Here is a 23,048-nt window from a genome sequence, read left to right as displayed (position 1 = left end):
TTACAAGATTATTAACCCTTGTAATGCTCTCTATGTTGTTTGATAAATTATATTAAGCATGTTTTATTTGTGTAATTAAATAATCTAAAGAAAACAGAAAACAAAAGCCCAAGTCTGAGTTCCAGATCTGCGTCTCATCACCTAATAGGTATTTCAACTTCTCCAAACCTCACTCAGAGTTGATAAAGTGGCAACAATCATGCTCCTCCCAAAATTTCGAAGCTTAAGTACGTTGATTCATTAATTCACTTGATAAACATCTCTTGAGAGCCCTCTATCACCAGGCACTGCGCTGGGGCTTCGGGCTGCACCTGGTTTAAGGACTGCACTCTGTCACCCGATGATGTGGGGCCCGGGAGTTTGCCCAGCCACACCAATAAGTGACCGACAATGGCACTTCTTGGCTTGTGGGGAAAGGGGGGTCAGGGGGAGGATTTGGGGGTCGCGGGACTTTGTGTCTTTACCCTCGGCCTTCCCGGGGGAGCCGTCTGCTCACACAGAGTGGGGGTTCCAACACAGGTTGGGGCCCCCTGGGCTCTGCCTCCTGCAGCAGCCACCTCACACCGAGGTTGTGTTTCAGATCCAAACCCCAAGAAGAGAAAGGGGGTGAACTGCTTCATGGTCATGGTGGCCATCTACCTGATTCTGCTCACCGCAGGTGCTGGGTTGCTGGTGGTGAAAGGTAAAGAGGTCTGGTCCCGTCTGGTGCCTCCTGGGGTGACACAGGGTTCAGGTTGAGTGGAAAGCCCTGGGGTCACTGCTGCCCACCTGCTGAGAAGGGGTTCTTAGTCCCTGGGTAGCCAGGTAGCCACATTGATGGGGCTCGGTGGGGGGGAAGTGGACAGGGGAATGTGTGTGTGTGTGTGTGACAGACAGACAGAGACATAGAGACAGATCGAGAGAGAGATAGAGAGAGAAAGCACATTCGAGCCTGTGTGCATGAGAGCAGTGAACAATGCAATAATTTCACATGGGTCTGCTGTGTGCGTCTTCCATCAAGTCTCCCCAGTGTCTGAGCGGGAAGGGCCTTTATTGATCAGAGAGTTCATGTTAACATGATTTTACTTACAAAGTGTTCCTGGTCCAAATGTCAAGGTCATGAAGCAATTCCATCTGCAGACACTGAACTCACCCAAGAACATCGTGTGCCCAGCTGTCATGAACATATGTCACACGTATATTCAGGCCACATGTGATTACATCAGACCAACATATTGGTCATCATATGTTCATGCCCAGAGCATGCAGGAAGGCGAAGTTTGATCATGATGCTGTGAGTGCATCCCTAGGCCATGCGGGAATAGTCTGTGAACATGTAATGTCATGCTTAAGTGTGAAGTGCCCATGTACAGGATATAGAAAGAGCTCTGTGCTCACACTAGGTCCTCATGGCACATGAAATGTGTGTTCAGTATACAGGACCCACAGAAGTTATGCGCATATGACACAAGAACGTCAGGGATGTGCTCAAATGCCTGGGATTTTAATGAAGTCCCTAAAAGAAGGCTGTGGGGTGGGGGTGGGGTGTCCAGTTCTGAATCTGCAGGAACGGCTCTGGGCCCTGGAGACTCACTTCACCAATGGAACACTGGCTGCCGAGGATGGCCTGTCCTTCTCTTTGCTCCAGTCAATGCCCATCCCACACCTCCCTTGGGGCACATTGGGGCTGCAGGTCCTGCAGGCCCAGATCACCCAGGTCCGCACCAGGCAGGAGCATCTGCTACGGAAGGTGGACAACTTCACTCGGAGCCCAGGTTTGGCCCCCTCCCCTCTGCACCAGGACTCCTCAGGGGATAGAAAGGAAGGGCTGCTGGTTCATGGGAAAGGGGATCCTTGGACTGGAATCCGAACCCTCTTCCATAGTGAGGAGAACATTCCAGAACCTTGGGGCCCAAGGAAATGGGTGAGAGCCATATGGAGTAAGCATGAGATGGCTCTATAATGTTTGGGAGGATGGGTAAAACAGAGCTTGGAGCAAGTCCCAGGACCACTCCCATGTAGCCAACTAATACTGGCCCATGGCTGGAGAGAGAGTAACGGCCGGCACCAAGAGGTCTGGGCCACGTGGGGACCCCGGAGGGACAGAGCAGTGGGCTTGCTGGGGAAGTGTGACGGCTTGGAAGATAGGGCCCAGGGCAGAAGAAAATGGAGCCCAAAGTGGAGATGCCAGGGGTCCCCCTCCCCTCGGTTTTCTCGGGGCCTGAGACTGGGCCACGGGAGGTGGTCCAACCACTACACCCACCACTCTCTTAGGCTGTGCCGGAACAGGAGAGCTGATTTGGGCAAAAGCAGCTGCTAGGTGTGTCCTCACTATTGCATGGCGCTCCAGCCCTGTGTCTGGGGAGAGCTGGGGCTTAAGGGGTGATCCCATGACCGCCGTTTTGTGCCCATGGGAGCATTTGCTGAATGAGCACAGGATCCAGGTGGGAGAATCCTCCAGAGGCTGCGGTCTTCCCAGTGAGCACAAATGAAGGCTGAGCCAGGATGCGGAGACAGGAGACAGCTGTGGCAGATGGGCAGAGTCTAGGCTCAGATGTTCAGATGCTCAGACACAAGGACCATCACTCCCTTCCTTAAGATATGGTGGAGCTGGTTGTGATCAGTACGAGGGGCCCTGCCATTAACCTGAGGCTCTTCCTGAACAGGTTTGGCTCCCAAGTCTTCTGACAATATAGGGTAGACTCCGGGGGTCTCAACCTTCTTTCCCCACTTCTGCAGCTCCCAGGGATCTACAGCTCCCCGGTGCAGACCATTAGCTGCAACAAAACATCTGGCTTTTTCTAAAAGCTCATTCCTGGAAAATACCCAGGTGTTTGGCTCCTGTTGTCCAAATCCCCCATCTGCCTGAAGCCCTTGCTCCTCAGCCTGGAGGGCAGAGGCTCCTGACTTAGAGCTGGGTGCCCTGGGTGCATGCCCTCACAGCCCAGCCTACAACCCTCTCTCCTCCCCTTGCAGAGCTGTTCCGGGTCAAAGGGGAACGAGGCGCTCCAGGTACGTTCATTTCCCCTCTGGCCCATGCCTCCTGCTCGCCAAGGCCTTTCCCCACAGGTTCCTGGGCTGATGCCTTTCTGGGCCCCGACCCCAGCTTACCTTCCATGGGCCCCCACAGCTCCCCACAAACTCACTGGTCCTCCGTTGGGTCGGCTCTCTCTTCCCTGACCTCGCCTGAAGTGGGAAATGGCTTCCCCATCCACCCCACCCCGCCAAATCTAAGCCGCCTTCCACGGCCAGCCCAAGTGCATCGCCCTCAGGTGCCCTCTCCCCTGGTACCCCAGCTGCAAGTGCAGGATCCCCCTCTGTCTCCCGTAAGCACTGTTTCCAGATGCCTGTTAACCCAACACCGAGCTTGTCCCCCCATCTGACTACGATCATTTCCAGGGGTGCATGGCTTACGTCTCCTAGAGCACATAACAGGAGGGGCAGCCTCTGGGACCTGAGTTCTAATCCTAGCTCTGCCGCTTCCTGGCTGTGTGACTTTGGGCCAGTGACGTCACTTTTCTGGAACCTCAGCCACTCAGCTGTGTAAAAACTAACAGAGATCATTTTACTCACCTCCCGGGGTTGCTACAAGATGCAAGTGAAGCAACGTGCAAAAAAATGTCCAATAGCAAGTGCTTTCTGAGGAAAACACATGTGCCTTCGTTGCTTTCTCTTTCTACCTGAACACACGCAGCGTTAGCTGCACACATGTGCACACATGTATACACACTTCACCCCACCCCTACTCCATTTTATCACCGGAGCCGTTGGAATGCCACCTTGAAAATCATTCTACATGGCGTTCTTGGGACAGAACCCTTTGGCCTCATAATTTTTTAAGTTTGGCCCAGACCACGCTGCTGGTCAGCAAGAGTTTCGAGGCAGCCTTGCATGGTGACACGAGAATCTGTTTGCATCCCCAGCACTCCTGGGGACAGACCCTGGCTCTCTCTGGAGCCAGGTGGCTTTGAGCAAGTCACTTAACACTTCTGAGCTCAGTGTCCTCCCCTGTGAGATGGGGATAAGGATAGGACCTCCTGGGATTGGTGTGGGGATAAAACGATGAATGTAAAAATGTGTAGTCCGGTGCCCGGCTCAGAATATGTATTTGCTTTGTTATTTTGTCGGGAAGATTAAAAGAGCTAATGCTTGGGCAGCCCCAGCCGGATGGATGTTGACTCCTCCCCTCTAAGGAGATGCTGACTCTAAGGAGTCAGGGCTTACACCTCTTCAGATTCCTGCGTTGAAAATCTAACCCCCAAGGGGATTGTATTAGGAGGTGGGGTCTTTGGGAGGTGATTTGGCCATGAGAGCAGGGCCCTCTTGAATGGGATTAGTGCCCTTATAAAAGAAACTCCAATGAGCTCCCTCACCCCCCTTCCACCGCGTGAGGACACGGCAAGAAGTTCAGAAAAACCTGACCACACTAGCAGTCGAATCTTGGACATCCAGCCTCCAGAACTGTGAGAAATGCATTTCTGTTGTTTATAAGCCACCTGCTCTGCAGTGTTCTGTTACAGCAGCCCGAATGGACTAGGACAGGACGAGGAGCCCTGGCCTGCCCTCCTGGCGTGTTGGGAGTCTTGAGTCTGCAAAGCAGCCCATGGGAAGGGACAGAACTATATGTGAGTGACAGCAAAAATAGGTGCCACGTGTCCAGAGCTGGCCACCAGGACTGTCCTGTGGAGCTGGTATATTAAGTCCGTTTTACTGATGAGGAAACTGAAGCTCAAAAGGAAGAAGTAACTTGCACCAGGTCACCCAGGGGAAGGGGTGGTGCTGCTCCTTGAACCCGGGTCCGTCTGACGCACCTCCCTCAGAACACGTCACCTGCATCACTGCGGTTCACCTGTTACGCCATGAGCTTCTCGGAGGAAGGAGCTCTGCCTTCTCTTTCTTTCCGTCCTTCCACATGGTCTGGCTCATTCTTGGGGCTCAGTGGCAGTGTGTTGAATAAATAACAGTGTGATAAGCAGCCTTGTCACCCCACCTTGTGGGTTGGCTGCTGGGTGTCTCTGTTCCTCAGCTTTAGGTCTTCCAGGTCAAAGGGGACCCAGGGCAGGCCGGGCATCGCATCCCAGGTCTGCCAAGGCCACCGGCTGAGAAAGGGGGCCGAGGGGACCGAGGTGTGCCGTGGAGCCATGAACACTGGCCCCTGTCTACCAGCCCCGTAATTGTTTTTGCCCTCGTTGTGCAGGCTTCATTCTGAATCCCTTTTCCTTTCCATGCCCCCCAGGACTCCAAGGACTGCCTGGAATCAAGGGAGACGCAGGTGGGCAGGGGCCGGGTGTGTGCACAGGGAGAGGGTCCGGAAGCAGGGGCCTCAGCAATTTTATACCCTATGCCTAAGGGATTCGCCTTTTCTTTCCTTTCTCTCTCTCTCTCTCTTCTTCTTGTTCTGCAGAGTGAAATGTTGTCACTGTTAGTGTGTGTGTGGGGGGGGGACACAGAGAGAGGCCCCTCCCTTCATGCTGGGCATCCTGTCCTTCTGTGGGGCTCTAGAACATCAGCTGACTGAGGAGCTGAGACTAGTTCTTTCCTTCCTTGCAGGCCTCCAAGGACCCAACGGTGCTCCAGGCAAACAGGGAGCCCCTGGTAACGTGTGTCTCCTCTGCTTGGGCTCAGCGGTGCCTTGGCCGAGGTGCTGAGCCAGTCGCCCCGCTACCCCCTCCCCACAGCCCCAGCCGCAGCCCCAGAGGGTTGGTGCCCTCCCCCAGTCCTCTGCCCTGGAGTCTTACTGTGCCTCATCGAGACACCCCTAGATGACCTCACCTTCCCCAGACTTCCTCTGGAGGCCCCTTTCTCAAGGATGGCAGGAGCCCACCTCGTTGGCCATTCTCTACCCAGGCACCCCAGGACAGCAGGGAGAGAAGGGGAGCAAAGGCGATGGGGGTCTCGTTGGCCCGAAAGGGGAACCTGGAGCTAAGGGCAACAAAGGAGACCTGGGTCTCCCAGGTAAGGGCCCTATGGGGGTGTCAGTGCTTGTGGGGGGCCTGCGGGCTGGGTCCTGTCCCTGTGGAAGTGTGTCTGTTCTGTCCCACGGAGGACAAAGTGGACAAAGCTGGGCTCTGCCTACCAGCCTCCCGGGAACACACACAAGGTCTTTTCTGTCCAGGTGAGTAGAAACCAGGAACGTGAAAGCTGAGAGCAGTGTGTGTTGGGGGGGGGGACAAAATCTCATGCCAGGCACGACCTGTGACAAGTGGGGACACAGGCCATGCTAGGAGCTTGGAGGAGAGGAAGAAGGCGAGGGACAGCGGTGGGACCTGAGGTGGGCGCAGGGGAGGAGGGGAGACTGGCTGGCAGGGAGGGAAAAGGGGTTCATCCCAGAAGCAGGTGCTACCTCACAACTATTTGGGGCACTTGTTCAAAGTCCAAGAGTCTGTGTTTCAAAGGCCTGGATGATTTGATGCTGACAGTCTAGACGCTCTGAGAAGCACAGCCCCGGGGGCTCTGGCCATGACTGAGCACCTTCATGCCCCTTGTCCTTGGCCTCTTGAGGCCCCCTTGGGGGGTTCTGGGGCGTAGTAGGGAGAGTGAGGGCTGTGCAGCTAGTGGGCTTGTTTTGTTTTGTTTGAAGATTTATTTATTTTAGAGAGAGAGAGAGCATGCATGCACGTGGGTGGGGGAGGGAAGGAGTGAGAGAGACTCAAACAGACTCCCCGCTGAGCACGGAGCCAGATGCTGGATCCCACAACCTGAGATCCGGACCTGAGCTGAAACCAAGAGTTGGACGCTCAACCACATGCGCCACCCAGGCGCCCCAGCTAGTGGGCTTATTTGCCATCCGAGCTCTGCACCTGTTCATTCACTTGCATCTCTAGGCACATTTTTAACCAGTTGAGATTTAGTTTCTTCATTTCAGAAAAGAATGGCAATGAAAATAATAATAATTAAATTATGCATACCTTGTAGGACAGTTACAAGGGCTAGAGATCATGTTTTCAAACTATCTGCCACATGGGTCAACACTAAACTAATGATAACCATTAGAATTAGCAGTACTAGCGATCCTTTCAGGTAGAAAGGGAAGGACTTCAGTTCTAAGATCAGACACATCTGGGTCCTAATACGGCTCACTAGCTGTGCTACCTGAGGCAAATGACTCGACCTCTCCGACCCTAATTTACTCACCTATAAAAGGGGGATAATAAGAGCAACCTCTAATAGGGATCAGTTACAACAGGAATATAAGACATAAGGTGTGTGGCGCTGTACCTGCAAATGGGAATATTTACATTGTAAGAGACTAGGGTGCTTGTCTTCAGGAAGAGGGCACTTACAAGGATGTGTCAGCCTTGCTCAAACATTAGAAAGCCACTTGTGGAAGAGAAAACAGACTCACTCTGGGTGCCCAGCAATAGAAGGAGGAGCGATGATCAAGGGTTTCATGAGAGCCAATTGTGCCGAGGTAAGGGAGGAGGAAGGCATTAAGACTTAAGGCTGCCCAGGGATGAACCGGGCAGGCATGCGCAGGGCTCAGGGGCGGCTGCCGCGGGGGCGGGCCAGGGGAGGGGCTGCAGAATTCTTGGCGGGACTGAGCGAAACCTTTGCACCAAGCAGATGGTTAGACAGTTGACCTCTGAGGGTGCTTCCAAAGGCGGCCCTCCACAGTTCTCTTTGCAACAGGAAAGGGGGCCCTAGACTTTCTCAAGGTGGCCCTGCCAGCCCCGGGGAAGGGGCGGATGACAGCCGGCACTCTGCCCGCGGAGTCTGTGCCCTCCTGTTTCCCATCCCACACTCACCCACCGCCACAAACGCACGGTGACTTTGCGCCAGGGCATGGCGCGCACACTCAGAGGCGGACTCGGGCCTGGAAACACTGTGGCCACCCCTCCTCTTCCCAAATGTCCTCTCCCAAGATCACAAGATCTCTTTCACTCTGCTCTGGTGGTACCGAGGTTTGGTGCTCTTTGTCCCAGCGGACGGGTAATTCCCCTGGTACAGATCCAGGGGACACGTCTGTTTGCCTCACTTCACCTGTAGAGGTGATGGGAAGGTTCGGACATGAGGCGCAGCTGGGGTTCCTCCGTGGGTGGGTGCCAGACCCTGGTCGTTTCACCCAGAACGCCCAGCTTCCCAGGGCTGTCCCCTTTGATGGAGACATGGCAGTTATGGCCACACATAGCCACACACAGATTCCGGCCCAGACCACGCTCCAGAATCCTCCTACAGCCAAGCAATTCCTGTAACGTGATGGTTCCGGTCGGCCCGGAACAATCGGGCCCACCAACCAATTCCTCCAGGGAAGTAATTCCTAGTCCCTTCTAACAAATGCCATTTGTCCCTTCTGCCAAAACCGACACACTCAATGACCAAGAACTGCCTTCGTTGGGGCTTGCCCCTGAGGCTTTAAGAGATCTCAACTGTAACCAAGTTCTCTCTGGTTATTTTGTTTCCCATCAAGGAATAATCATCCTTCAAGTATCTAAACCAGGAAGAATCTACTTCCTAAGCCTTGCCCCTAACATCACCCCAGCTTAGACCCAGAAAGCTCTGCATGACCCGTGATTCTTTCCCTCTGCTTCAGACCCTTCTGTCTCCTTTCTTGATTCACTGGAGAGAAGGCTGGTATCCCTCTGAGTCCTCCCCTTCTCTATCAAGAAAATAATGGAATGGAGCCTTTTAACCAAATTCCATCACGCTAAGCCTGTCCCAGGGCAGAGGGGGCTGCTCGGGGTGGGGCTTCGACTGGCAGGGCTGGCAGAGGCGTGCAGCTGGGTCCGAAACCAAACCCATGGGTTGGGAAGGGGTTGCCAGCCCCCTGCTCTCAGGAGCCTCCCTCGATTGATATGCACCAAGCCGTGGCAGAAAGGAGGAGGGAGCAGTGAAGGACCGAGGTGAGGACAGGCTGGGACGAGCCTCGAATGCAGATGACAAGTGGAAAATTTGAAACCTCGGGCACCCGGAGAGGCTGTGGCTGAAGCACTGGCAGGAATCGGAGCTGCGGCAATGTTCCTCTCCCCACCCGTACCTTTGAGTCTCTATTCTCAGCATCTGGGATCAACTTTCTGGAATATTCAGATTTCGGTTTGGGAGGCTTGAAAAATAATTCCCCAAACGCAGACACGAAAATGAGCCAGGCAGCCCTGGCTAAGCTTAGCCAGGGCTGTGGTCCCTCCCAAGGGGACCAGCGTGCTGACCAGGGTCCTGAGAGCCTGGCTTCCCGGGCCTGCCCATCAGCCAAGCCAGATGACCTTGACCATTTTTCACAAGTTCACATCTTGTCTCTGGGGCAAGGTGGTGTGCTCCTTGAGGGCAACTATTGGATCTTCCACTTCTGGGCTCCAGGTCGGAGGAGCTCAAGGAGTTTGAGTTTGGAATTTGGGTGAGACAAGTGTCAGTGGGATCTGGCAGCTGGGTTTGCCCTTCTCTTATGCCTGACCACGACTCCTTGATTTTTCAGGAAGCAAAGGGGACATGGGCATGAAAGGAGACACAGGGGTCATGGGGCCCCCCGGAGCCCAGGGCAGTAAAGGTGACTCAGGGAAGCCAGGCCCCCCAGGTAAGAGGCTGTCCATTGGCCTGTAAGTATTCCCTCTCCCCCCTGGCAGACTGAGCTATAAGGGAACAAAATCCCTAAAAGTCCTTCTTCATTTCAGGTGTGGCTGGATCTCCTGGAATGAAAGGAGATCAAGGTAAGAACTCTGGGAATCCAGGTATCATTTGAGCTGCCACTGTCCCTGGACAAAGTCAAGTCCAGGGCATGGCTTTTATTTCACTGTAGTGTTACCCCAGAGACCATGGGGTCTCTTAAAACCCAGCCATGCCCGAGAGGAAGGGGCTTGATTGGCATTCCGTCTTAGAGCTTCGCCGCACTCTGCCCTCCAGGGGTGTGGAGCACACGTTCACACCCCAGGGTGCCTGGTGGGTCCCTAAGCCCCAGACACTGCAGAGCCATGGCTGAGATGAACAAATTGCTCAGGCTGTAACCTTTCTCCTGCTGACTGGGCTCGTTCGCGGCTTCTAGAGGGAGATGATCAAAGCTGCCCAGGGAACACATAAGGTGGTAGGAGGTACACGTGTCACTGCTGAGAAGAGAGGTGTGCTGGGGCGGGGGGCAGCCAGGCTCTCTGGCGACCGAAGCCAACCTTGCAGCTGTCACTTGCAGGACAACCCGGAGCAAAGGGTCTTCCCGGCTCTCCGGGCGCGGCGGGATCCACAGGGGCCAAGGGGGAGCCCGGCAGCACTGGCTCCCCGGGACTAGCAGGTGAGGTCCTCGGTGCTGCGGTGGGCGCGGGAAGTGATGTCTGAAGACCCACAGAGCCCAGCCCTCATACCATCTGGGCATCTGTTGTATAGGACCAGCAGGGAGACCCGGGAGTCCCGGAGCCAACGGCGTGAAAGGAAGCAAGGGGGACCCAGGTAACAGAGGGTGTGGGTAGGGGGCGGGTGGGATGCTGGGTGCCAGGAATGGACAGGGAGGAGGACTGCTTCCCAGTGCTCCCACCAGAAGGAGGCAGAGGGTCTCCTGTGCTCTGGCCCAGGAAACCCCTGGATTAAGGAAGACACTTTCTTTTGCCAGGGCCCTTTGAACTCAAAGCCCTAGGGCTGTCCTCTCTCGGCCCAGGGTCCTGGAAAGGCCCCTATGCCATGACCAAACCTCCACCATTAAAGAGAAGGGAAGGGCAGCTGACCCACATCGTCTCCTGGCCTGCCTTCCAGCCATGTGCATTCTCTCCAGTTAACCTGCAATGGGACCCCAAGGGTCAGGGCTCTGGATCTGGGCGGGGGGGGGGTCAAGAAACCCTCTCTTGTACATTCTTCCAAAGGGGCTCAGGCTGGGAGGAGTGACCCACAGTAACCAAACTCACAGTGACTACTGTATAAACCTTCATGTTAACTTGGTCTACATTATAAACCATTGTGCCAACTTAGTCTAGGTTATAAACCAATGTGGTCTACTTTATAAACCTCTACACCAATTTTGTCTAGTCACTAAGTAAATCTGGGCAATGATTTAGAAAGTCTGGGCCACTGTGTTGGGTGCTGGGGCACCATGATGCCGAATACTTGCTTCCTACCCTCACACCTACAGGTCGGTGCAGGAGACAGGTAGACAGACCGTTGCCAGGAACATTCTGTCTTGGGCTTTTGCATGGAGAAGTGCCGAATGCCCTTTAGAAAGCCAAGTGCAGCCTGGAGGTGTTGTAACAGGGCAAGGTCGAGAGAGCGGGCTATGCAGCTGCCTAGGATGGCGTGGACAGTCTGGCACAGCCCCTCGCCTGCCAGAGCAAAAGGTCATGCTGTGTTAGACAGCCTGATGGCCTCACGCGGAGCTGTGTGCAGACTCCCACCAGGGGCAGGTCCTCTCAGGGCTCATCGATCAAGCAGTTGACTGATTGATGGATTGATTCTTTAAACAAATGTGACTTAACTCAGCTAAATGCTTCAGTTTCACCGTGTCCCCTGTCTGGTAGGGGTGGCAAAAGGCAGAGCAGTGTAGGAGCGATGTAAGAGCTTGAGCTGAGTCTTGTGGAATGAGTGGAGCCTGGCCATGGGGAGGAGGGGAAAGGAAATCTAGAGAGAAGGAATAGAGCAGGCGAAGTCATGGAGGAATGAGGGAGAGCTCTGTAGGCTGCTGTTCCCGGCATCTGGGGTTGGGATGTGAGAGAGGGTCAGGAGCTCTGGCCAGAGGGGTGGGTGGGGGCCACCTCCTGGCTGGCCCTGGACTCTGGGCCTTCAACCACTGGGGTTTTCCTGAAGATAATTGAGAGCTTTGGCACAGGCCGCTCTAATACCCGTTGTCCTTCTGGCCCATCCAGCCTCGGAGCTGATTTCTTTTTCACGGACTGTGTGTCAGCGTGGGCTGGGGATCTGCTACCTGATGTCACGTAGATACCACCTGAAGGCACCCAGCAAGGTGTCACGTTCTGGGTGTTGTGGTCAGATGTCCCTGCCTTGTTGGCTGCCTCCTCCTGATCTTAAATATTTTCACCTTCTTTGGTCCCAGAGCTTAGGGGGTCTGACTTTAGGGCCTGAGGCTGCCCTACCCCTGAGTTTTCTGCTTGGCTTCATAGTGATGACAGCTTTCATCCCTCAGTTATAAATAATGAGTCTCTCTCCCCAACCTCCACCGCCCCCCCCAATTGCCAGACTAATGGTTCTTAACTAAGCAAGGGTATCAGGGGTAAAACATGATTTTACCCACAAGGGACACTGTGCCCACTCCCCAGGCCCCCAGCCTGTGTCTCCCACTGTCTGAAAGTAGGAGATTTTGCCCTGCACTCCATATCCTGGGAGGGCTTGCAGAAGAAGAGCAGCTCCTGATAATGAGCATTTCCATGACAAGCCGGTGGGATAAGCACTCTCGTTAGCGCTATTTCACAGTGACTTGCCCACACTTGAGGAGCCAGGAGGAGGCACAGCCAGAACTGGAATCCTAGCATGGCCGACCCAAAGCCTGGGGCCTTGTCCATTACACTCTGTCATGCTGTCTTCCTCCCCAGGCAGCCTGAAAGTACCCCCTACCCCATCAGGCATTCTGATGAGCGACACCTTCTCTCTCCATCCCAGGTCAGGAAGGATTAGAGCTGAGGCTACAGCAGGTTCTTCCATTCCGAGAAGGAAACCTGATGTGTTCAGGCCCTGTTATGGCCCACCTCCCTTATAGCACAGAGAACTTTGGCCCACAGCCTGGGGATCGTTTTAACCCCATTATCAAGTTCCCGTACATTTGTTGAGCACCTTTTTGGGCATCTCCATCAATCAGGCCGAGTGGTAAATGCCAACCAGGCAAATTCTAAGCATTAGTCCTTAATTCCGCCTACCCAAGTAAACATGGGGATTACATTTTCAATTTGGAGCATGTGATGATTACAACTTACGTAAAATTGCATAGGTTTCCCACACAAATCCAAATGCTCGTCTCCATCTAGTAGCTAATGGTCCCATCTCAAGAGGGAAGTCCCACAGGTCCATAATCTGGCCGCACATAGGCCGGTCTATATATCATCCCAAAGGCAGAGGTTAAGGAACTCTTGGAGAGGTTAGATTTCTCAAGTGGGAAAAGGAAGGATGGGTGGTGATCATGGAAGATAACACACACTTTTCCATGTCAGGACATTGGTATTCCCCCAACTAGAGGTAGTATGGTGTTTGTCCAGTTTTGATTATATCAAGCCAGTTTTTCAAGCCAAGTTTCCTATTTTGTAAATAAAATCGTTAATCTTTCACAAGAATATCTAGCCTCCCTGGATGAAAACAGAGAAATTATAGTGCCTTGGCTTGACCTAGGTTAACAGCCAGATCCCATTATCGTGCATTAATTATTAAAAAAAAAAGACGTCTGTTTATGATTAACAATGCCTTTGGGCCAGGCACTATGCTTGGGATTTACTCCTATGATCTTAGCTCATCTGCCTGAGCCCCTGAGTTTCATCACCCCCTACCTTACAGCCGAGGGAGCAAGCACTCCCCGAGGGTGAACAATCTCCTCGGGGTCTCACAGTTAATATACTCTGAATCTCAATCCCAAAGTCAGATCCCAAAGTTGTGCTTTTCCAGATTGTGTTGCATAAAACAACATAGAGTGTAGGACTCTAGAGAAGTCCGAATCGCCTGCACCTCCCATTCCATAGTAGATGGGTAAATCCTGGCTCAGTCACCAAATCCTCCTGTTGTAAACGGTCATTTACCATACCCCAACCCATTCGGGTGGAATGTTTCCCCATGTTGACACCTCTTGAGAGAAAGCAGCCATCTCAGATTGAAGATGGTGAAGAGGAAATTTTTTCGGTCTGTCGGGAAGACGAACCGCAACATATCACGTAGGGCATTATCACTCAGCAGAACTTTCTCCGAAGGTCATTTCCTTTACCATTCACGAAGCAGCATTTTACCACCCCCCAAAACTTAGTTTTTTCTAACCTTTGATCTTTCAAAGGATTTCAAAATTATCTGATTTGGGGGAAAAGATTGCAAAGTACAAAAAAAAAACCCCACAAAAATTAATTTTAGCTCTAAATCCCTTAGCCATTTCAAAGTTTGTTGGGCTTTGATTTTCCTCTTGAGACAAAGCCAAAATGCAAATAACCTGAAATCCATTTTCTCATCTGTATTGGAAGATATTTTATTGTGAAGGTAAGCAACAAAGAGTAATTCGTAATAGCAATTAAGCCCTATATTGTGAATATAATTTCTCAGTTCATTCCAGTCCCCATATTGAAGTACTGAGTTAGTCCCAGAATTTATTAAATTTTACCAACTCACATTTCTAACTTGTCGCTTATAAAACCTGTCCTCATTTTCCTCTAAATCTCTCAGGGGTATCTGCAAAAGTCTACACGCATCCCAGTTTTGGTCCCCAACCCGCCATCTTACTTCTGATACATAACTCAGTCTGTCAGTTATTAAACTCATCCTCACTCTGTCAGGCTGCACTTAGCCTGTATGTCAAGATGCTACTTAAGGAGTTTCCTAATGTACCGGAAATTTCTACATTAAATCAGAGCTGGAAGATCTGCTCCCCAACTTGACCCAGGCCTGAGTTTCCTCCTCTGTGGAATGTGAGGAATAGTCTAGAATAATATCCAGGTCCCTGCTAGCTTGACAACACTCTGGGTTTGAAACCGGCAATTTCCCCTCAGAGCAGGAACATTCTAAGATTTTAGGCAAAACACCAGCTGAACACTAAACAATAAGGAGATGTTTGCTTTCTAATGAAACGATTTTTTTGGGAGAAAATCATTTCTCTAAATAAACACCTTGCAAATAAATATTTTGGGTCCCCTCAGCTTGATATGTGTGTGATACCCAGAAAAACTCAGTTAGCTGTGGTTTAAAGGAGAAACCAGCATTTGTTTGCCTCAGAGACAGGAAGGCTGCTCAAAGGTGAGCTGGAAAGTGGTCGTTAATGCATCAGTGAGGTTTGTTTAGGGCAGTGTTACTCAAAATGTGGTCCTCGGACCAGCAGCATCACCACAACCTGGGAACCTGTTAGAAATGCAGCATCTCAGATCCACTGACTCAGCATCTCTGGGGTGGAGCCTGAAAAGCCAGTTTGTTTCCCAAGCCCGGTACAGGCAATTCTGATGCACCCCTAGTTCGACTACTCATTTAGGGGAAAGGGATGGCCCAGGGTAGGCTGGGAGTGTCTTTGGAACCAGGTGGACAGCCTGAGTGGAAACTCCAGGAAGGTGTGAGCTGCCGTGCTAATGGGCCCAAGGAGCAGCAGCACCCAGTGGGAGACCAAACGTGGGTTACAACCCAACTTCACCACTCCCTCCCTGTGTGACCTTGGATAAATCACCTAGCATCTGTGACTGTGGACTTCCTCCTCTTCTGTATAAAGGAAAATGGCACTACCTTGCAGGGCAGCTGAAAGGTGGAATGAGGGTGTGTATAAAGCTCCTAGCAGCGGGCCTGGCTCAGCAGATGCTGAGTCCCCGGGAGGGGAGGACCTGGGAAGGAGGCTGTGAAAATGAGGTGGGGGTGGGGGTCAGGCCATGGGGACCATGGACCTAGGAATAGGGGAGTCCCTATGATTCCTGTCTGTACAAGGTGTGCTTGTCATTTGGTGCTTTGGGGACAGCTGGAGATGGGCACTTTTTTGGGAGGGGACAATAAAGGGAGGTCACGGGGCCTGGGGCCCCTGCACCTTGCTTCCAGGGAAAGACTCTCAAGGTAGAGGTTTCTGCAATATGGCAGTCTCTAGGCCACAGAGGGCCAAGGGTCAAGGTATGGACTGTTTTTCTATTTACTAACAGCCAAAGGCAGATTTCTGAGTGTGGCTTCTCCTCTCTGATCTTGACACATGCAATTCAGATGCTGATGAGCAGAGGAAATTTGTGCTGCCTTAGCTGGGTCACCTCAGGTCCCGGGGGAACAATTAGGGGGCTTGTTGGGCAGCGAGCCTGGAGCTCATCTGGGCCAGGGTCTGAGGTGCTCCCCCCAGAGGGGAGACAGACACACGCCAACAGGGTCCGTGGGGTCCCTGTGGCAGCACTTACTGAGCACGGGCCAGACACGAGGCTCAGCCCATGACACAGGCGACTTCATTTCAGTCTCACAACCACCCCTGAGGCAGCCAGGAGACTCAGAGCAGGAAAGTGAGGCCCCCAGAGGGCAGCACCTTGCTCAAGGTCACAGAGGCAGATGCCAGCCCAGGGCCGGCTAACTCTGGCCACTTTGCTGCCTCAGGGGGAAGTACGCCATCCACGGGCAAGGCCAGAGAAGGCTTCGCGGTCAGGTGACATCTGACATCTTAGCAGGTTTTACAGGCTTGATCTGAGTTCTCCAGGGGATGGAAAGGGTGAGGCATTCTAAAAAGAGGGACCGGAGCAGGTGCAAATGTCCTGCGGTGGGCCGGCCGGGGCTTGCCTGCCAGGGTCTGACGTCTGAGTTTCCCTCAGCTCTTTTATTTTTTTTAAGATTTTATTTATTTATTTGAGAGAGAGAATGAGATAGAGAGAGAGAGCATGAGAAGAGGGAGGGTCGGGGCACCTGGGTGGCTCAGTTGGTTAAGCGACTGCCTTCGGCTCAGGTCATGATCCCGGAGTCCTGGGATCGAGTCCCGCATCGGGCTCCCTGCTCAGCAGGGAGTCTGCTTCTCCCTCTGACCCTCTTCCCTCTCATGCTCGCTCTATCTCATTCTCTCTCTTAAATAAATAAATAAAATCTTAAAAAAAAAAAGGGGGGGGAGGGTCAGAGGGAGAAGCAGACTCCCTGCTGAGCAGGGAGCCCGACGCGGGACTCGATCCCGGGACTCCAGGATCATGACCTGAGCCGAAGGCAGTCGCTTAACCAACTGAGCCACCCAGGCGCCCTCCCTCAGCTCTTGGAAGAGGCTCGCTGAGCCTCAGTTCTGTCCCATCCCTCACATGAGGGGCTGAACTAGTTGCCCTCTCAGATCCTTCCAGTGTGTCCTGCTTTTCTGGTGCCAAGGTCTGCAGTAGCAGCTCTGAGCTCCTGGGGCTTCTGACCTAACCACACGAATCCTTAGCCACATTAGGGCCAGGATGAAATGAACCAACAAATGCTATGGAGCAGCTGCTGTGGGTGAGGGCCCCCAACACCACTGGCGGCCAAGGAGTCCCCTCCACAGCCTTCTAGAAATAAAGATGACTTTATTTTCAAAATATCTCTCACTTCTTTTCCAATAAAATGCAGGCAGGAAGGAATGGGATTGGATTTATACACCGAGTCAGGCTACCATCGGACAAAGAAGGCCAGCCAGTAAATCCAGAGTCCGTCTGTCTGTCTAACTCTGACTTTCATCCACTACCTTTCTACTTCACCCCAACACGTGTCCCCATTTATCTGCGGGCTGTCTCCTTTTATGCTCTGCTAAGGAGGCTTTAAACAATCGTGGAGAACCAATGTATCTTTCCGTCTGCATTAATCAGACAAAAGGTAGAGGTTGTCTAAGATTAAAAGTGTCTAATATCTAAGTTTTATTATCCCCCCCCACCTTTTGTATTTCGATCTTAGGACTTCAAGGACAGAAAGGAACAAAAGGAGAATCCGGAGTTCCAGGTAAAGGGCTGGCTTCATTTAAATTTCTCAGAATGATGTCTGGAAAGCCTCGTGCTTGGAGGGCAGGTCTTGTTGACTTTGAACGTGCTGCTGTCACCTTCCCCCAAAGCGGCCGGGGCCCAAGCCTGTTTGCGGCTAGGACTCCTGTCCTCTGTCCCTCAAGCCTCAGATTCTTCCCCTGGAAAACCTGGAGAGGGACAGAACTCAGGGCCCTGAGGCAGGGGAGAGAGGGGCTGAGCTGAGGGTGGGGAAGGGGGAAGAAGGGGCTGGAGAGCTGGTGGTCAGCTGGTGGCTTCAGGCCGTGCAGCCTCCGTGGAGCTGGGCAGTCTTCCTCTCCAGGCCCCAGGCTGCAAGGCCTCTATCTGCTTCCCCATGTCTGTGTTGGTCCATCTCCGTCTTCGTCGGTCCCCTGAAGCTTCTCCCGTCCTCCTCCTGCTGCTGGCCCCTGGCCTGTTACGATCACCTCAGTTTTCCAAGCCCCTGCCTGTGGTCCATCCCTGAGCGCAGCGCTTCCCACAGAGCAATTCTAGTCTTCTCCACAGCCCCGCCCTGATGCGCGCCAACGCGAAACTTCTCAGACACATTTCTTGAACTGTCTTTCTTCCTCCTGAGTTGGATATGTGGTTCCTATTTGAACTTACTAAAGGAGATCTCGGAGGCCTAGAAACATTCTAGCAAGTTCTCCCCGAATGGCCAGAACTTCCACACGATTAGGTGGTCTGAGGAGGACCGACAACCTCTGGAATCAGCCGTTTTGACCTGTGTAGCACTCATGTGGGAGTCAGTGGGGAGATCACCGCAATACCTGGCCCCCCCCCGCCCTCACCACCTCCCCCAGGCGGGCCAAAATCGCAGGCTGAACATCCAAACAGCCCATTCATGGGGGCGGGGAACGTGCTTGCCAAGACAACCCAGTCATTAAAGCCCAGGGTCCTTGGTCTCCCTTGGAAAGCAGAGCGGACCATCTGAGGGAAGCGGTCTCTCTCCTCTCCAGGTCCTGCGGGCATGAAGGGGGAAACGGGAAACCAGGGCCTGCTAGGCCCCCAGGGTCCACCAGGACTGAAGGGCCAAAAGGGAGAGCAGGGAGCCAAAGGTAAGGCCTCCGTCTGTGATTTGTGGCTTCTGAGGAGAGGCCCCGTCGTAAGGGGTTGGGGAGTTTTCGGAACCAGAGGTGTAGAGGTTTGTTGGCTCCCTGGACAAGCTCCGTGCTGGGCTTGCCCTCAGCCCTGAGCACACGGAAGTGAGTGAGGCACAGCCTGGGCACCCAGAGGCGCAGACACGCGAACGTGTGCTTGCACGATACCCGGCCACGCCCTGGCCGCCAGAGCTTTCCACAAAGGAGACGCGTCCCACTGTCTGGCTCTTGCCTGTTCAGTGCTCCTCACGAAGCTAACTTAAATCCTTCCTGCTGTAGGGCAAGCCTATTTCATCGTGCTCAACCAGTGGTGCTCGTGGTACATCTAGTCCCCAGGATGCCAGGTCACTGGCAAAGCTGGAGGAGAGAATCTGCCCTCCCCACCCCCACCCTCGTCCCCGCTGCTAGCAAAGAAGGGTGAAGGGGTCCTGGCTTGGTTTCCTTTATGTTGTGTGTGTTCTGTTGTTGTTGTTGTTGTTTTTTTGTTTTGTTTTTTGGCAGGATCTTCTGGAGCACAGGGAATACGGGGAGAAAAGGGTCAAAAAGGTAATTATTAATTATTATTAGTTCTGTTCTCTTTAATTGGTGCCTTCGAGAGAACTCTGTACTTGAAAACCGTAGGTGTGGTAGAGGGGAGACCCTGGTTCTCGGAGAGATTCCTCATTTTGGGAAAAGCTAGCAGACTCATCCTTTGACTAAGCCTCCCCAGGACGACATAGAACCACAACACAACTGTTTAGCTCCCCTCCCCCACTTCCTTCACTTTCTCTCTTCTTCCCTCCCTCCCTCCCCTCCTTCCCTGTCTCCCTCCCTCCCTTCTTTCCCTCCTGCCATTCCCCCTCAACGCTTCCTTTCCTTCTCGCCACAAGACAAGGCAAGACGCAGCCGGCTGGAGAGGCAGGACCGGCCGCAGGCGGATGGAGGCTGCTCGCCGGTTGTGTTGGTGTCACATGCGGGATGTTCCCGGCTCTGGTGATGGCCGAGCAAGAGGATTCCCCCTGCCCCTGAATAACAGAACTTCCAACAGTGAAAAGGCAGAGCCTGCATCCACACAAAGCCCGAGGCTGCTCTCTTCACCTCTCCCACGTATGTCTTTCACCCAGGTGAACCCGGACTCAGTTATCCGGTGCAGATGGTCAGGATTATCGGCACTAGGAACCGAGGCCGGGCTGAAGTTTACCATAACGGTATCTGGGGGACCATCTGTGATGATGACTGGGACAATTCAGATGCCACTGTCTTCTGCCGCATGCTGGGCTACTCCAGGGGAATAGCCCTTACCAATGTAACACCTGGTGAGTGGGTCCTCGGCCGGGAGCCTCTTTCCTGGAAGTTTTCCCTTTGGTTGCAAGTGACCCAGTGAGTTTGGGTTAAAGAAAAGGATTGGCTTAAGCAACTGAAAAGTGCTGCTGCTCAGTGCCTTCCAGGCTGGCCACCCCAGGACAAAGAGGACCTGGACAGCAAAGGCTTGGCTGGGGCTCTGGCTGACCTGGCTTGGTCACTGTCTGTGCAGCCCGGGAAGCCAGATTGCTCCATGGCCAAGGGTGTTGGTGAGCCGTGGCTCTCTGAACGACAGCGAGGTGCTGGTCATGGCAGGACAGAAAAGTTGCAGGGTAGGCAAACACAAGTGCTCATCTCAGCTATCTGGAAACTAGAAGCCAGGAATGGCCATGCTGTGACCATCCTCAAGGAGAAGGTACAAAGGGAAAAGAAAACAAATCAGAGCAGGGACTTCCTAAAATAAGTTTTGGAAAGATATCCCAGGGTACTAGAGACTCGGCCTATCTCTTTCAGCAAAAGGTTCAAACTTTCAATAAAGTAGTTAAGTCCCCAGGCTGAGACCATTTCTTTGGCCACAAGAGTTGACCTGGCAGGGACACTAGGCCGCCTTCTCCTGCCCCCACCCTCAAACACTCTCTGCCTTTCCTCCACCCTACGGTGCCTACTTGCTTTTTAACCTGAGTTCCATATGGATTATAAAACTCCTTTAAAGTATGTGTTTTCCTCATATAGATTACACTTAATGCAGATCGCTACACTGTAAACTGTGTAAAAGTGTAAATTACTGTAACCAAATACAGATCTTCCTGAGTTTATGATGGGGTTACATCTCAATAAGCCCATAGTAATTTGAAAACATTGTGTCAAAAATGCATCTAATACATGTCACCTACCAAACATCACAGCTTAGCCTCGTCTGCCTTAAGGGTGCTCAGAACACCTACACTGGCCCACAGTTAGAAAAAATCATCTAACATAAAGCCTACTTATAATAAAGTGTCGACCAGCCCATGTCATTGATTGAATACTGTACTGAAAGTGACAAACAGCATGGTGGTCTGGGTACGAACGGTTGTACGCGTATCGTATATTGGTTGTTTGCTCTCATGATCACCTGACTGACTAGGAGCTTCTGCTACCCAGCATCACAAGAGAGCGTCGTCCCACATATCCCTAGCCTGGGAAAAGACCACAGTTCAAAATCCCAAGTATGATTGCACCATCATTAAGTTGGAAAATCATAAATCAAACCATCGTAAGTCAGGACTGTCAGTCATCCTGCTGTTTTCCTCCGTGCTGTTGATCTGAAATCAATTATATCCAAAGGAGGGGATTTGGAAGAATGTGTGAATGCTTTTGAGCCAGAGAACGGCCTGGTTCAAAGGGCATTTGAGGAAAGTGGGTACGACAGGAGGGACTAAGCAGGAAAGAGACAAACACTGGGAGGCCCCCAGGAGGAAATTTCAAACAGAGCACAGATTAAGTATTAATAATTAATAATAGATTATATATCTTTATCTTAATCTATCTCACCTAATCTTTGGATGAGACTTTTGTTAAAGGGCAGAAAGCAGGAGGGAGGCAGAGTCATGGCAGGAGAGCCCGAGGGGCTGCGAGGGAAATTGGTAGCCTACCCCAAATGCAAGTTTGGCCCTAATCCGGCTCTCCTCTATCTCCCTGCTTTCCCTATATCCAGGCAGTGGGGAAATCTGGCTGGATGACGTTGCCTGTCGAGGGACAGAGACGAGCCTCTGGAGTTGCCAAAAAAGCAACTGGGGCTCTCACAACTGCAACCACAATGAGGATGCTGGCGTGGAATGCAGATGACCTCCCACAGCCCCTCCACCGTGCTGTGCCCAAAGTGTCTGCAGACATGGACACTCAACTTCTCTGGGGGAGGGCCAACACTCTCTGAGGGGTCACTCTGGGCTGGGGCCACTAATAAAGCTCAAAGCACGACCTGGTAATGTCTTCTGCTGTGGCTGAAATCACTAGTTCATACCTCCCATCCCTTATCGATGAGCCCACTCAAGGGACACATTTCCCTGAGTTCTCACAGGGGGACAGTGAAGTCTCAACTTATAGCCAGGGGGAGGGTGCGCTCGAGGGGGACCTAAATGCGATGTGGAAAGTGAAGAGTGCCTGTAGTCAAAACGAGGCATGCCCGTCCCTTTCCCTTAAGATCCCTCACTGGAGCTGTTCGCCAGCAAATGGGGAGGTGGGCACACAGTTGACACCATGTTGCATGAAAAACAGGAACTGTGCCTTTAAGCATGAAAATTAGTTTTCTTAGGATGTGAGCTCCATAAATGAGAGGACTGTTGTCTGTTTTATTCACCCATGTAGGGGCTCAATAAACATGTATTTAATGAATGACCGAATTAAACCAAGAAGGTGGAGCAGCTCATATTCTGAGCAACTTGGCTCCCCCCTCCCTTTTCAGGCTTCCTCTGGGTTCTAAACTTTCTGAGTGCAATCTCACGTGCACTCTCTCTCTCTCTCTGTCTCTCTCTCCCTCTCTCTGAACATCTAGTCTCTTCCCTGCACTGCACAACACCAACCACCTCTTCATTCTCCAGGCAACCTCCTGAGAGATCTTTAGAAATGACAAAGAAACCACCATACTGACCCCTGCCTAAAGCCTTCAATGGCTCCTCCTTCCCCAAGGCAGTGGGCCACACTCATCACCTGGCTTGCAAGGAAATGCCCCTGACAATCGACCCCACACTTCCCTCCCGTAACCTTGATGCTTCGTTTCCTCTCTATGTTACATCCAGTATCTCCCACACATCACACGACAGGCTCTTGCTGTTTTCTGATTGATTCCCTGAATAAATGAAGGAAGGAAGGAAGGAAGGAAGGAAGGAAGGAAGGAAGGAAGGAAGGAAGGAAGGAAGGAAGGAAGGAAGGAATGCTAAGCAGAGCACTCTGCTTTTCTGCACTGGGATTGCTTCATAGTCTTCCCGCAGCTGGAGGGCAGGTCCTGGTGTATCATACTCTAATTATTGTGACTAAGGACCCCCCACTCAAACAGTTTCCCAGGAACGAAGGAATAGTTTTCTCCAAAGGTGAATCTACTCTTCGGTCTTTTATATTTTATAAGGTTGGCTTTCAAAACAAATTCATGGAGCCCATGATGTACTAGGAGTATTGTAAATTTTAAAAGTTCATCTCTTCC

The 23,048-nt window shown here is 52.4% G+C and overlaps 1 protein-coding gene across 1 annotated transcript; it reads left to right on the top strand.

Annotated features, from left to right (window-relative positions):
* Positions 1-286: 286 nt before the first annotated feature.
* Positions 287-21,759, top strand: MARCO (macrophage receptor with collagenous structure). Its single transcript, XM_021695881.1, has 17 exons — positions 287-682; positions 1,533-1,754; positions 2,956-2,991; positions 5,012-5,020; positions 5,216-5,251; positions 5,530-5,574; positions 5,827-5,934; positions 9,386-9,484; positions 9,582-9,617; positions 10,091-10,189; positions 10,282-10,344; positions 17,410-17,454; positions 18,449-18,547; positions 19,091-19,126; positions 19,693-19,874; positions 20,920-20,926; positions 21,567-21,759. Exons 1-17 carry the CDS (start codon positions 391-393, stop codon positions 21,695-21,697), a joined length of 1,545 nt encoding a protein of 514 aa, XP_021551556.1. The 5' UTR covers positions 287-390; the 3' UTR covers positions 21,698-21,759.
* The last annotated feature ends 1,289 nt before the right edge of the window (positions 21,760-23,048 follow it).

The sequence above is a fragment of the Neomonachus schauinslandi genome, chromosome 3, assembly GCF_002201575.2.
Source record: "Neomonachus schauinslandi chromosome 3, ASM220157v2, whole genome shotgun sequence".
Classification (NCBI taxonomy): domain Eukaryota; kingdom Metazoa; phylum Chordata; class Mammalia; order Carnivora; family Phocidae; genus Neomonachus; species Neomonachus schauinslandi.
This window is presented reverse-complemented; position numbering and strand designations above follow the sequence as displayed.